The 15,106-nt window shown below is 35.1% G+C and overlaps 1 protein-coding gene and 1 non-coding gene across 5 annotated transcripts in view; both read left to right on the top strand.

Annotated features, from left to right (window-relative positions):
• The window catches only part of Usp12 (ubiquitin specific peptidase 12), a 97,445-nt gene that overhangs the window by 60,455 nt on the left and 21,884 nt on the right, over nucleotides 1-15,106 (top strand). For 2 of the 4 annotated variants that reach the window (XM_026388371.2, XM_026388370.2), the window contains one exon: nucleotides 11,541-11,754. The exons of 1 other annotated variant lie outside the window; for it this stretch is intronic. In XM_026388371.2, coding sequence (XP_026244156.1) covers nucleotides 11,541-11,754 — 214 coding nt within the window. Of the gene's footprint in view, nucleotides 1-10,947; nucleotides 11,027-11,540; nucleotides 11,755-15,106 lie in introns of those variants that run through there. One more of the 4 variants, XM_077792211.1, reaches the window with a different exon arrangement.
• On the top strand, nucleotides 7,626-7,736 carry LOC113182492 (U6 spliceosomal RNA). Its single transcript, XR_003300739.2, has one exon. It is a non-coding gene; the product is annotated as a U6 spliceosomal RNA (small nuclear RNA).

Below are 15,106 nucleotides of genomic sequence, written 5' to 3'. Positions count from 1 at the left end.
AGACTAAAGACTCATTTTCTTCAGTTCTAGAATATTTCTGATACTGTTGTTTGGCTAATTTCCTCCCTGTCAATATAATTCCTTTGTGCTTTTTAGATGTCCTGTTAGTTGCATGTTGAAATGTTTAGACTTAATTTCCCCAGTTGCTTATTTTGCTCCCATTTTGATCATTTGCCTTTTTGTTCTACATTTTAGATAGTTTATTCTGCTTCCCCCCCCAAACTCTGCACTTTTTATTTCTTAGAATGTTACTTTTATTTTTTAATGTTTTGCAAAGGTGATGTTATTATTTTTCTCTGGATATCATTGCTGAGATTTTTGTTATGATTACAGGATTATTCTTGAGATCTCTGAACTTTTCCCTGTTTTAAGCTGTTTTATTTATTAAGCTTTCCCTAAGTTTTATTCATGTAGAAAAGTGCTATTCTGAGAAGCTGATTGGAGGCTTTGTGCATTAGGTTGGTGCTTGTTCAGCATGGGTTTCACTCTAGGGTAACTTCCTAGCAAAAAGGGCTTTAACAACAACAACAAAAAAATAGCTCCTGAGCTACTTTGTCCCCTTCCCTTTTCAGTACTAGAGACCATTTTTCTGAGGCTTTCTTCCCCTTCTGTTGGGAGGATTCCTCCACTATATGCCTAGAAGTAGCTTAATTCTAGGTTTTATTAATACTCTTTGCTGCTCAGTGTCTCTCTGCAGTCCTCTGTCATGGAACCGAAAGGCTCTTGCTCAGCTTCTGTAGAGACTAAACCTACAATTGTCTTCTGCGGCACTGAAAGGAGGTTTAAAGTGGATTTGTGTTTTTAAGACACCTTTCACTCCCAGTTCCTAAGCCTTCAAGTATCAATCTGCTTTCTCACTTCTCTCCCCCTTCCAGGCACTTGGGATTCGTTTTCCCTCCTGTCTGCCTTCTACTGAAGTTTGCTGACCTCTGTAGTCTGTAGTTGTTTTCTTTATTGCAGTCTTTGGACTTTTGAGTTTTTACCTAATATCCCTTTACTATCATTTTACTGGGATTTCACAAGGAGTAGAGTTAAGTGATATGGTTTAAAATTTCTCTTATTTAACAAGAAGTCTGGCCTCTACTTCTAATGTTTAAATTGTTCATGCTTACAGATATGCTTATGAACAGAACTGTCTAGTGATCAAAAGCCTCATTTAAATTCTGGGGATGGCAAAACCCTCTCATTATTATTTCCCTGTGACTAACCACTTTTATTAGATTTAGACTCCAAAGCTAATATGTGTTTTAAATTGTACTAAATCCTATAAAACTCCTGTTTGAAATGTAATTGCAATTTTAATAGTGTTGAGAGGTAGGATGTTAAGGAGGTGACTAAGAGTCTTCATGAATGGATTGTTGCCCTTACTTTGGGAGTGGGTTGGTTATTGTGGGAGTGGGCTAGTTGTATCCTGATAAAAGGGGACATTTGGCCTCTGTCCTCCCTCTGTCTTGTGTACTTGCTTGCGTTTTTGGCCCTCAGATGATGGAGCATGGAGACCTTTACCAGACGCTGGCACCATGCTTGGGTTTCCCAGCCTCTAGAACTAACAGTCAAATAAACATCTTTTCTTTATAAATTACCAGTCTGTGGGATTCAGTTATAGCAGTAGAAAATAAACTAAGGTAGTATCCCAGAAGAGCTTATTTTCTTTGGAACAAGAATACTTTGTATAACAAAGCCTGTTTAATTTTCTCCCATGTAAATATTTCAGTTTCTTCATTTTATACCCAGCTATTTTTTTTACAGATAGCCTGAGAACAAGTAAAATCAATCTTAGAAATAATTAGATAAATGAGTTCTAAGCTGATAAAATATTTTTCTGCTGTTTTTAACATAATATGATCTCAGTATCACTGATGATCAGTAGTACTAGTACATTCTCATTAAACTGACATTCAGTAATACTAGTGTTAATTACATAAAATAAGGATTTTGTAAAAGGCATCCTTTTTATTATTCCCCATGGATCAGTCTATACAAAGGGTAGTGTTTGTGTGTTTCCAAAAAGCCAAGTAATAGTAAAACCAAGAGAAGCAGAGGGAATAAAGTTAGGAAGAGACAACCACCAGAGGAAACCTGATTTTCTTCCTCAGAGAGATTAATTTCATTTCACGATTTTTTTTTTTAAACCAGGAATTGAACTCAGGGGCACGTGACCCCTGAGCCACATCTCCAGCCCTATTTTATATTTTATTTAGAGACAGAGTCTCACTGAGTTGCTTAGTGCCTTGCTTTTTCGGAGGCTAGCTTTGAACTCGTGATCCTCCTGCCTCAGCCTCCTGCGCCGATGGGATTACAGGCATGTGCCAATATGCCCAGCTGATTTTTTTTTTTAACAAAATATAATTTCTGGTTTTTACATCTTGTTATTGTACAAAATCCTGAGATCTCTCGGGACCATCTATTACAGATGGATGAATGCCTTGAATGTGCTCAGAAAGTAATTAGTCACCAGAGGACATGTGCTGAAGTGGTAGTGGGATTAACTTTGATTTATACTGTCAGGCTTCTTTGCAATTGTGTTCTTTGCCTTTAACGATTTCTCTATAATAGTCTTTAAAAATTTTATCTTTTTAGTCGTAGGTGGACACAGTACCTTTATTTTATTTTTATGTGGTGCTGAAGATTGAACCCAGTGTCTCACGCATGCTATGGGAGTGCTCTTTCTCTGAGCCACAACCCCAGCCCCTCTATAAGTCTTTATTTTTCAGCTTCTGAATTATCGCCATGTTCTTTCTTCTCTTACCTATCCCTTTATTTGAAGGTTATCACACTACTTAACTCAAGTTATAATTTTTTTCAGGGGAGAGTGCCTTAGTTAAATCAGAGGTCAACATTTTAAGTCATTTTCATCCTGTCCTTTTACCTGTCTGCCAAATGGCATTATAAACAAAAACTGTATGTAGGTGCTTTAAGAAACTTTGGGGTTGATCTTTTCTAACAACTGGATTTTGTAAAAGTAAAGAGTATACATATTTGTTTCATCAATCTGTTAATATCTAATTGTACATTTCCAGGCTTAATTTCTTTTATGAAAAGTATGTACAGAAAGGTGCTGTTAAATTTGCCTGATTATATCCCTTTTTTTTAGCCAGTGAGTGGTAGGATCACTCAAAAGCATTGCCTTTGGGAGCATGTATTTGGGCAGTTTTATTTTGTTTGGTTTTTAGTGGAGAGAAGAAAAGATAGTTATAGTTCAATTGACTTAGCATAAAATTAAATAGTGTTACTATGAGCATTAATGACAACCTGTTTTCCTTTAGTTTCAATTGCATGTGTTTTTATCTTGGAAGAATATTTTCACAGATAATAACCTTTATGGCAGCTAATTATTTTTCTTCAGCTAATTCTTAAGGAGTAGTAGTTCCTATATCTATTACTATAATTTATGTCATACATAGAGTGTGGTTTTCTATTGGTTTATCTAAGTTTTTTGGTACTGGGGATTGAACCCAGGGGCACTGAACCACATCCCTAGCCCCCTGACCTTTTAAAAAATATTTTATACAGAGACAGGGTCTCACTGCGTTACTTAGGGCCTCACTGTGTTGCTGAGGCTGGCTTTATACTTTTGATCCCCCTTCCTAAGCCTCCTGAGCTGCTGGGATTACAGGCGTGCACCACTCACTGCTTATCTATTTTCTATTGATATATCCAAATATTCATTAATATTTCTAATATTATTGGAAGTCAGAGAAGAGAAATAGTAGTTTGGCTTAAGGACCTTTGGATAGGCAAAGGAACCTTTTCTGGCTGTGAAACATCCCCCTTACATGCCAGTTGTTTATATAGTTCTCTAAAGTTTTTGAAAACATTGCTTTAATCTGATAAGTCAGATTGCCTCCTTGTATCTGGTTAGTACTTGCAGACATGCTGTATGATATTTTGGTCAAGAATGAACAGCATACAGGTCAAGGATGGATGTTATTTATGAAATTGGTCCCAGGAGATTATAATGCAGCTAAAAAATTCTATTGCCTACCTAGCTACATCTGTGATATAATGCAGTACATTGCTTACCCATCCATGGTGATACTGGTTTTAACCAACTTATTGGCTGCACTGCTAACAGCATAAAAATGTAACCCAGTATGTGGAAAATATAATACTTGATATTAAAAATAAGTTGACTGTTAACTGGTTTATGTACTACTACACTTTTAGTCATAATTTTAGGATGTAATCCTACTTAAACAAAAAAGTTGACAGTAAAATAGTATGCTGGATTTTGCTGGCAGCAGTCTCGTACATTTTGTTTACTTTGTCTCTTGATTGCATCAAGAGGCAACATCAGATGATTGACCTGCACCATCAGGGTTTGTGTTAAGTATGTTCTATGGTGCTTGCATAGTGACAGAATCACCTGGCAGTGCACTTTGCAGAATATATCCTCTATGTTAAGCAGCACATGACTGTGTTTTAGTATAGTTGGTAGAGTGATTTGAACTATTTGAATACCCTTCTTTCATTGTTTTACTATATAGTTCTTTATTATAATATTCTCATCCAACTAGGCCCCAATATATATGTATATATATCTGTGTATGTGTATGTATGTTGGTTTCAGTAAATTGTTTTGTGAGGCTCCTATGGAATGTCCTCCTCCCTCCCAGAGGGTCTTTTGATTTTCTTCCCAGACCATGTTATAAAAGGCCATTTAACTTGAATTCCTCCTAGTCATTTGTTGGAGCAGGGTTCATTATGGAGGAGATAGAGAAATAAAATGAAGTTTTCTATTTGTGTTTATAAAGTTGATGAAGGAAATGTCTCTTGATTTTTTTTTTTTTTTTGACATTGAGTTTATTCTCATCTAGTTTCTCTCCACAGCCATAGCCTACTTAAGATTTAGGTTGTCAGAGATCACAGAGAGTACCTGTATCAAACTCAGTGATGGATTTCTTGTCCAGGTATTCTGTCTGACTAGATTGAATAAATGTCACATCTGTTGCAGGGTCTATGAAAGGGCTTGTGATGAACAGCCTGACGGAATTTGCATGGAGAAGTCAGTTTCCACAAGAAAGCATGGGGCAGCAGAATGAGTATGGGGGTGAGGAGTTGTTCTTGAGCATACTGAAAGCCTAATTTTGGATCAGCTGCTCAAGTTTGGTCCACTTGGGTGAATTGAGAGTGGTGGGTTGGGGTTCAGCTTGGGGACAGTGGAAGAAGTTGCACTTCTTCAAAAGTGCAAAAAAAGTGGTTCCTATAATAGTTTTTAAAGGTCATACTGTTAACATGATGTTTAAATTGGTTGTCTCTAAGTGAAGTAAGATGAACCATTGGGTGTAGGAAGAAAATTATTAAGTTTCTAGTGTTTGTTTTCATCTACAAATGATAGCTTAAGTTTTACTAATCAAACCACTGTTTTAAAATCTAAAACTCATGGTTTACAAACAAACATCTCAGTTTGATTACTCTCATTTAAATGTTAATTAGTAGAAATAATTTTTTTTAAATAATAAATTTAAGATAAAACTTTAAATGTCCATTTTATATATATATATTTTGGTACCCAGGATTGAACTCATGGCCACTCGACCACTGAGCCACATCCCCAGCCCTTTTATTTCTGTTTTATTTAGAGACAGGGTCTCATTGAGTTGCTTAGCGCCTCACCATTGCTGACACTGGGATTACAGCATGTACCATCACACCCAGCCTATTTAATCTTAATTATACTCTTATATTTAAACATACATAGTATAGTAGTACATAAATATTTTATAAATAAATACATTGTGTTAGGGATATGAGCTCAAATAATCTTTATGGTGGAGATATGATAAAAATATTTGTGGTGGTGTAATTTTTAAGATTTGGAAAAGGCAATTTGAAAGGATGAGATTGTATTCACTCATCAATTGAAAAATCAGTAGTCAGAAGCTGAGGATGTACCTTAGTGGTGTAGCATATGCAAGACTCTGGGTTCAATCCCAGGCACCCCCGTCCACCTTAAAAAGATCAAAAAAGAAAAGAAAAGGAAGAAAAATGAAATGCCTAGAACTTGAGAAGAGTGGCAGCTTTTACAATTTACTTCCTCTGATTTTAAACGTGGCTACATCTTTGTTCTTCAAACCAGCTGAGATAACAAAGGATAGGTTTCAATTCTAAAGCTATGTCTTGTTTAGAAATGAGTAGAAAGAAAATCATTCTATACCTTTTGCACAAAAGCTATACATTTGAAAGATTTTTAGGTTTCAGGAACTTGAATGAAAATTAATATTAAAAAGCAAGGCAATTAGGGGGCTGGGGATGTGGCTCAAGCGGTAGCGCGCTTGCCTGGCGTGTGTGCGGCCCGGGTTCGATCCTCAGCACCACATACCAACAAAGATGTTGTGTCCGCCGAGAACTAAAAAATAAATATTAAAAAAAATTCTCTCTCTCTCTCTCCTCTCTCACTCTCTCTTTAAAAAAAAAAAAAAAAAAGCAAGGCAATTAAACAAGTTTCAAAATTATTAAAAAGACCGAAAGTTATCTAATTCTGGAGAAATAGTAGTTTCATTCTTTTTCTTTAATGGGATTAATTAAAGTAAGTAAAAGAAGACTATAGTAGTGGACTTAAGAATTGATTATAATATTACCTATTGCTTTATAGTCAGAAGATCAGCAAGTTGTATGGACAGTAGTGCAAGGCTGACTTCATTAATCTGTACAAAATAGAGATTCCTTTTAATTTTTTCTTTCCCCATTTGTTGCTTATATTTTATGGGTAGATCATTCTTCACTATCATAATAGTTCTGATATAACTTTGAGTTGATATCTTTTGTTTTTATCTACCTACTATAGGAGTTAATGTTAGATTTCCCTATTTCCTTTTCTTTAATAAAGATGCCCAGATTATGGAAATTCTATCTTTTCTTTTAAGACAGAACCAAAGTTTGTTGGTCATTAGATTCCTTAGGTTTATAATGTAAATGCTAAAAATTTTCAGATGAGCTTATACTATAAAATGGAAAATGGTAAATTAATTTTTATAAGCATAGATTCTTTTTTAAAAAATTGTTTTAGTTGACAGTGGATCTTTATTTATTTATGTGGTGCTGAGAATCGAACCCTGTGCCTCACACATGCCAGGCAAGTGCTCTACCACTGAGCCACAACCCAGCCCTATGAGTATAGATTCTATTGTAGCTATGCTTAGTCATTGGGGAAGCTTTATTGAAGTATATCCGGAGTTACCTGATCAGCAATATCAGTAAGTCAGGATCACACACTTCTTTTAGCCTTTCTCTAGAAACCCTTTACAGCATCTCTCTGAAACCAGTGCTTTGTTTTGACTAGCAGTGTGAATGTGAAGTCACACATTCTCATTGGGTCTCATTCTCATCTGGAGAGGTCATGCTCTCCCAAGTGTTTTAAAAAATGTCAGTAAGTCCTGCTTTCATTTGAGATTTCTATTAATACTGTACTTCTTACTGGGGTAGAGAGGTCTATTGGTTTAATATATGTGGAAGAAAAGGTGTTCAGACAGGAGGTCATTGGAGATGCTTTTGAGGTTTTTTCCCATGGAATTATTGGCTCTGTCTAGTTTCCATCTTCCCTCTGAATTTAGACTAGTTGTATCTTATATTTGCTATGAATTTGACACACGATGATATAGTTTACCTTAAAGATTAAACACTTAGTGCTCGCTTGCTTCGACAGCACATATACTAAAATTGGAACGAGACAGAGAAGATTAGCATGGCTCCTGCTGGAGGATGACACACAAATTCATGTAGCATTGCTTATTTAAAAACAAAACAAACCACTTAAAATCATTTTTTAGAAACAAAAGGCGGTGAGTAATGTGAATCCCCATATAAACCCATCAATTTAGCTTTAATGCTTACCAGTATTTGGCTAATTTCTTTATTCTCTTCCAGTTATTTCCCCCAAACCTTCAAGAAGAAGAATCCTAGTCATTTATGTCATTTTGGGCATAAAATTTTTTTTTAAATTATGCTCGTCCAACTGATAGGGATGTTTTAAAATTGTAACCCTCTCATTCTCATATCAAGATTATCTCAAGGTCATCTAGTATTAGTGTACACATTCAAATGTCTTGTCTTGTCTACAGGTAATTTTTTTATTTTTATTTTATTTTATTTTTTGGTACCAGGGATGCTTAACACTGAGCCACATCCGCAGCCCTTCTTATTTTTGTTTTTTATTTTGAGACAGGGTCCAGCTAACTTTTTATAGGTGATTTGTTCAGGTCAGGATCTGGGTGAATCCCTCTCCCCCTCTTTCTCCTTTTTCTTTTAAATAGACACAATACCTTTATTTCATTGATTTATTTTTATGTGGTGCTAAGGATAGAACCCAGGGCCTCAAATGTGCTAGGCAAGTGCTCTAACACTGAGCTACAATCCCCCAGTCCCAGGATCTGGGTAAATTCTGTGTGTAACTGTTGTGATTTGAATGTGATGTGTCTTGAGTTCTTCTCAGCCTTTTTCTTTGTCATAACTGATTTGTGCAGAAACCTGATCATTTGTCCTGGAACTATCCAACATTTTAAAACTTGGCCTACTCCTTCTTTGTGGTATTGTCTAGCTTGTTCCTCCATTATCTAAATTATAATACTAATTTATAAGATATTTAGAGAAACTTGATTTAAGTTTAGTGTTTTTTCTTTTTTACGGTAAAGAGTATTTCATAGGAGGTTTATCACAAGTTACAATAAATTACTTATTCACTGCCATTTATGCTGAAATGCATTGGGGGTTGATCCCTCCGTTTTAAGGATCCTCATCAACCTTTAACCTAATACTTTTAGTTAGCAACTGTTGATAATTGTTGCCTACTCCATTATTTATAACCATTTCTTCTCATTTTATTTGTTGGAATAATCCTATAAATGCGGTTTTTTTCATTAATTATTTAGTGCCCCTGAAATGTGGTTCTTATAAAAAAGGCAAAGTAAAACTTGGATGTTTCTATTGCATATGATAGTTTGTAGCCTCTAATGGATACTAATGAGTGTTTATTCCTTTTTTCTTTATAATGACATTTTAAATTCCTGGATCCATTTCAGTAATTTCTTTTGAGTGAAAGTTAATTCTTATATTCATACAAATAGATCCCAGGCTAATCCTGTACATTGTGTATTTCTTGTCTTAGATACCATCCAGCCATACTCCAAGGCATCCTGGTTCCTTTAAGTAGGAAAAAGTATTCAGAGATCACAGTCTGGGAGAAGGGGAAGCTCACTGCTTCCCTGCCTGTCCTTCCATTGGATAGAGTTTGAAAGCACACATGCACGCTACATACACATTCACACATGTGTGCATGAGTTTATATAGATATTTCCAATTTAAATTTACAGGGCTTTCACTTCTCTGATTGTTATTACAGTATCTTTTTTTCTTTTATATTAGAATGTTTGGCTCCTAAGGGTATAAACATAATGTCTTGCTTACTTTATTCTATATGTATTTTAATTTCCAAATGATGGTATCAATAGATTTCTTTATGGTTCTTTTTATTCTTAGATGATATCTTTTGGTTTCTTATATTACTGCTTGTTTTCTCTTTTTAATTTTTTTAATTGTTCTAGTTAGTTACATGACAGTAGAATTCATTTTTCTACATTGTTAATGCTTATTTTCAATTTTAAGAGGCCCACCCCTCCCATTTTGTACTAGGGACTGAACCCAGGATACTCAACCACTGAGTCAGTAGCCCTCCTCCCTTCCTCCTTTGAGACAGGGTCTTGCTAAATTGCTTAGGGCCTCCCAAGCTGCTGGGATTACATGTGTGCACAACTGTGTGGGCCCTCCTCTTTTTTTTTCCTCTGATATGGTTTCTTTCTTTTTTTTTTTAATAGGGGTACCTAGTAAGCTTTTTGTACATAACAAGCACTCTACCACTGAGCTACATCCCCATCTTGTTATCTATTTTTTTAACTTTATCTGTGATCTCACTCTGTAGAAATTATTTGAGAATTATTTTTGTTCCAGTTTTAAAGTGTTCCTCAAGTCCTCATTAATTGACTTTTGAGTATTCTATTAACTGATGTTTGGAGCCAATGTCTCTTAATACGAAAAATAAGGGTAATAAATACTTATCAGGCTATGCTTTACTTTATAAGATGGGGTTAACCCTCCCTGCATTTTTAAAGAGGAGGAAATTAAAGTTCAGTAAGATGTAGAGACATACTCCCCTTAGATAGATCTATAGTTCAGGTTTTAACTGGTGCTTATAAAGCAAGAATCATGCAATCTGACTTTTTAGTGGTTGTTAGATTGCCAGTTGATGACTTTTCAACATTTCAAGGGATCTTGTGAGTGCCTGCAAGCTAGGCGAACCTGCAACCCACGGGCGGGCGGGTCAGGCCCAGCAACCAGCCAAGTGACAGAGCAGCTACACGCGCCTGTGGGGAACGCGGACCGGACCCACTAGGACAGGTCCGGCGGACGGCTGAGGGCCAGGCCCGTCCCCTCCCCCAGTGTCTGCAAGGTAGGCGGGACTGTGAACACCAGCAGAGGGGCCCAAAGCCTGCTGAGGGGCGGAACCGGCCCCTCCCCCAGTGCCTGCAAGCTAGGCCAACCTGCAACCCATCAGGAGGTTAGGCCCAGCAACCTACGGAGTGACACAGGTGCCCCTGGCGCCTGCTGGGTAGGCGGACCTTTGACCGACCAGCAGAGCAGACCTAGGGCCTGCCAGCATGGTAGACGGATCACACTAATTGGAGGAGGATCACAGCCACTACCTGCCCTGCAAGGGTGATTTTTCAACTATACAAGAGCAATATAAATAAATAGAAGGAAAATATCAAAGACACAACAATTTCACCAAGCAGAAAGAAACGCCAGCAGTATGAAACGACAAGGAAAGAAAGGACCACAGGCAATGCAGGTCAACTCAACTTTAGAAGAGGTAATAGCTGCAACAGATGGAATGTCAGATAGAGAGCTCAGGACATACATGCTTCAGATGATCTGGAGTCTCAAGGAAGACATGAGACAGCAAAATCAGACAATGAAAGATCACATTGACAAACAAATCCAGGAAGTAAAAGATCAATTTCACAGGGAGATAGAGGTAATAAAAAACAAACAAATAGAAATCAAGGGATCTTGTTAATTTTTGTTTTATGTTTTTGCTTAATGTATTTATTTGGGTTATGCCTCAGAACTTAATAGAAAAATCTTATTTTTTGTGTTGTTCTTAAAGAATTTTTATGAGTTATTTAAAATGTATAATATATAAAATGTTTAGTAAGCCATTATAACAATGGGAATTTAAGGAAAAATTAGAATCCTATGCCCTAACTAATATTTGTTCATAATTATATAGTGTTTTAAATCAGTTTTCATAGAGTCCAAGTTTATTGCATATATTTTATTTTACTTTTTACCTGAAATCGATGCCTAAAGCATCTATTTAATATTAAAATGGCTAATTTGCCAAATAATTATTTCTATGCTTTCAGATATTTTTATGTGGATTTTTAAGTTCCCTTTCTTCCCCTTTTATTCTAACTAATCATAGAAAAATTCTTTCTCTTGAAATGCATTGCCCTAAATTTAACTTTTTTTTTTTCCCCTCGTTCTAGTTTGGGAATACCTGCTACTGCAATTCAGTTCTTCAAGCACTTTATTTTTGTCGTCCATTTCGGGAAAAAGTTCTAGCATACAAGAGTCAGCCTAGGAAGAAGGAGAACCTTCTTACTTGCTTAGCAGATCTCTTCCATAGCATAGCCACTCAGAAGAAAAAGGTTGGAGTAATACCTCCGAAGAAGTTCATAACAAGATTACGGAAAGAAAATGGTAATTCTTCTACTTCTCTACATTATTGCTTATATAACAGGAAGGCTAAATATAGCATATGTTAACTTACGTGTTTATTGAGCATCATCTTTATGCCTGACAATATATTGCCATTGAGGAAACAGAGGTGATATCCTATCTTTAAGGAGGTAGTAGTTTAGTGGAAGAAATAATTTCACAGTAATTAATATGAGGTGTACTTGGCATTTCAAAGTGTGTTATATAAATATAAAATTTCATATGTCAGGATACTTTATCTTTTCTGCCTACTTGGCTTTTCTATCGAGAATGAAGTTTTTTTCCAGTAGGATTGTGATTTTTTTGTGTGCATAGTACTTGCGTATCATTAACTCATGTGATCTATTCAGTAATTTTAATACATTATTTTCCCACTGTAGCCAAGGGGGAAAAGTACAGAAGCCAAAAACTTGCCAGAAGTCAGGGAAAGGAGAGAAAAAAAGAACTGAGAACTTCTGGTTAAGTTTTAATCCTTCCTCACTTTTGAAAACATTTACTGAGTAAGCTTCACCTTTGATTTTTACAAGCCTTTAGCTTAGATATTGCCTTATTTTCCATGAGGTGTTTTTTATTTTGAGATTGTAGCAATTTTTATTTACTTAATCCTGCTTATTTGCATTTTTCCAAATAATAAGCATTTGTATTTTTTAAAAATTCTTTTTAGTTTTATATGGCAATAGAATATTTTAATTTACTTATATGAACATGGAATACATTGTATTCTAGTTAGGACCTCAGTCTTGCATATGTATACATGATGGTGAGATTCACTTTATTATATACATGAGTTTTTAACTAAGGCTCAGAGAAGTGAATCAGTTTGTCCCAGGTTATACAGAGTTAATAAGTAACATATCTAGTTTTCACCTTATTCCTAATAAGCCTAGTATTCTATCTCCTGGTATGTTGCCTCAAAAATTCAAATGGAATTTAGATAATTTGGAAATCTGGGTTTTGTTTGATGTAGGTATTTCAGTCATGTAAAAATAAAGTCATATTATTAGATTGAATTGTTTGATATCATTAGAAAAATGTCCACAGAAGTATGAGATGTGTTTAAGATCTATTATTAAAAACATTGATGTGTAATCTTGCCCATAAAATAATCAGCTTCACTGATCATTATCATGTGGATTGAGATAAGCCTGAATCATATCTGGTGCCATGAAATACAAGACCCTGAAATATGACATTATCTATAGACTATTATAGGCTTATTATATAGGCTTTATTCTGATATGCATTAAAGATTTGTTCATTTACACATACACCCTGTGCAAATATATAACAATTGATTATTGCTCACGAAACCACATCTTTTTCTGTAATGAAGAGAAAATATGTTTACTTTCTTAGATTACATACAGATCTATAGTAGTATCTTGTTTTCAAGAAAGCCAAAAGCGACCTTTTGGAATGTGATTGAGCAATTCCAGTCCTAGTCTTTTTGTCTATGTTTGTATGAGATATGAACCTTTAAAGAATTTATCCTGAAAATTATTGTGCATATAAGTTGAACTTGACATCTCTTCTTGGTGACTCTTAGTAATTTAGAAATGTTCAATATCAGAAGTTTGTAACTTAAACAGAATACATGTTATTTTCCTTTTCATTTAATAGAATATTTTTCTAGCCCATACTTATTAATCTACTGGATATGCTTTTTAAATGTATAGTTTTTTTTTTCCCTCCTTTTTTTTAAGTTTGACTTACTCGTGCTAAATACAGAGTTCAAGTTACTGTGTCATGTGTGTGTGTCCCCAGGCCCTGTGCTGGATATTGAAACCAGAATCTTGCCAATGCTAGGCAAGTATTCTGTAACTGAGCTTTATATTCATCCCCTCAAGTTACTGTGTTTTGAATTCTATGCAGTTATATACTTAGGATTTTATATTTTCTTTTCAAAATGTTTTTTTTTAATTTGTATTTTTTAGAAGTAGTTGGACACAATACCTTTATTTTGTTTATTTGTTTTTCTTATGTGGTGCTGAGGATTGAACCCAAGGCCTCACATGTGCTAGATGAGCACTCTACCACTGAGCCACAATCTCAGCCCCTCAAAATGTTTTTTATAGTGTTTATTAGTTCTTAAATTTTTTATTGGTGCCTTATAATAGTGAGATTCATTGTGGAATATTCTTGTATGCACAAAACTTAATTTGGTCCAGTTTTATTCCCCAGGATCTCCCCTTTTCCTTCCCTCCTCTCTTGCCCTGTCCCCTTCCTCTACTCTACTGATCCTCCCTTCTATTTTCATGAGATTCCTTCCCCTGCCCTCTTTTTTCTCTTTATCCTCCCTCTAGCTTTCACATATGAGAAAAAACATATACAACCCTCGACTTTCAGAATCTGACTTATTTTGTCTTCTTTATGGCTGAATAAAACTTCATTGTGTACACATGCTACATTTCTTTATTCATCTGTTGACAGGCACGTAGCTGGTTCTATACCCTGGCTATTGTGAATTGTACTGCTGTAAACTTGGGGATGCATGTATTGCTATAATATGCTGACTAACTCTTTAGGATAAATATTGAGGAGTAGTATAGCTGGGCATATAGTAGTTCCATTCCTAGTCTTTTGAGGAACCTCAATACTGATGTAAGTGTTCCTTGTTCCTCAAGTTTATTCTAATAAATAATGGAACATTTTTTCCAAAATATTCTTTTCCAAAAGTGTTTTTTTTTTATTTAGACAGAATGAACATAATACAATAGATTGCTTAAATTTTTTGAGTGAAACTAATTCTAGAATAAATATTAATTTATTCCAAGCCCATCTTCTCATGAGTTTTTTTCCCTTAATTTCAGAAATAATATTTAGTAGAAAAGTATTTTTGTTACTATATATTGCTAGCATTTGTAAATATGTTTTGAAATATATTATTTTTTTTGGCTTTTGAACTTTTTCCCTGAAATTGTATAGAGAAGTGCGTACAAATCAAAGAGGATTTAATATATTCTCCATTGTGTCTTTCCTTTCATATTATATTTCAATCTGTAAAAATGTTATCTATTTTATTATTTAACACCAGCCGACTGTTGGATAGTTTTTCGTAAATCATTATTTCCTTCCATACTGTGTTAAAAAAAAACCTTTGATATCCTTTGGAAAGAAACAATTGTAATTTCTATTCATTAATGAATTTTGTTTAAAAAGTTTTAATGCAGCATAAGAAACTGTTGAACAGCATTCTTCCATTCTGTGTGAAACACTAGCTTCACAACTGTACCATCTTGGATGATGGGATGGTACTAGTTGATTGATTAATTATTACATATCCATTTTCTGTTGTGTGCCAGGCACTGTCTCTGCATTGCTGATATAGAAATAA

Source organism: Urocitellus parryii, chromosome 2, assembly GCF_045843805.1.
Source record: "Urocitellus parryii isolate mUroPar1 chromosome 2, mUroPar1.hap1, whole genome shotgun sequence".
Lineage (NCBI taxonomy): Eukaryota > Metazoa > Chordata > Mammalia > Rodentia > Sciuridae > Urocitellus > Urocitellus parryii.
Note: the sequence above shows the minus strand (reverse complement) of the source record. Positions and strands in the feature narration are given on the sequence as shown.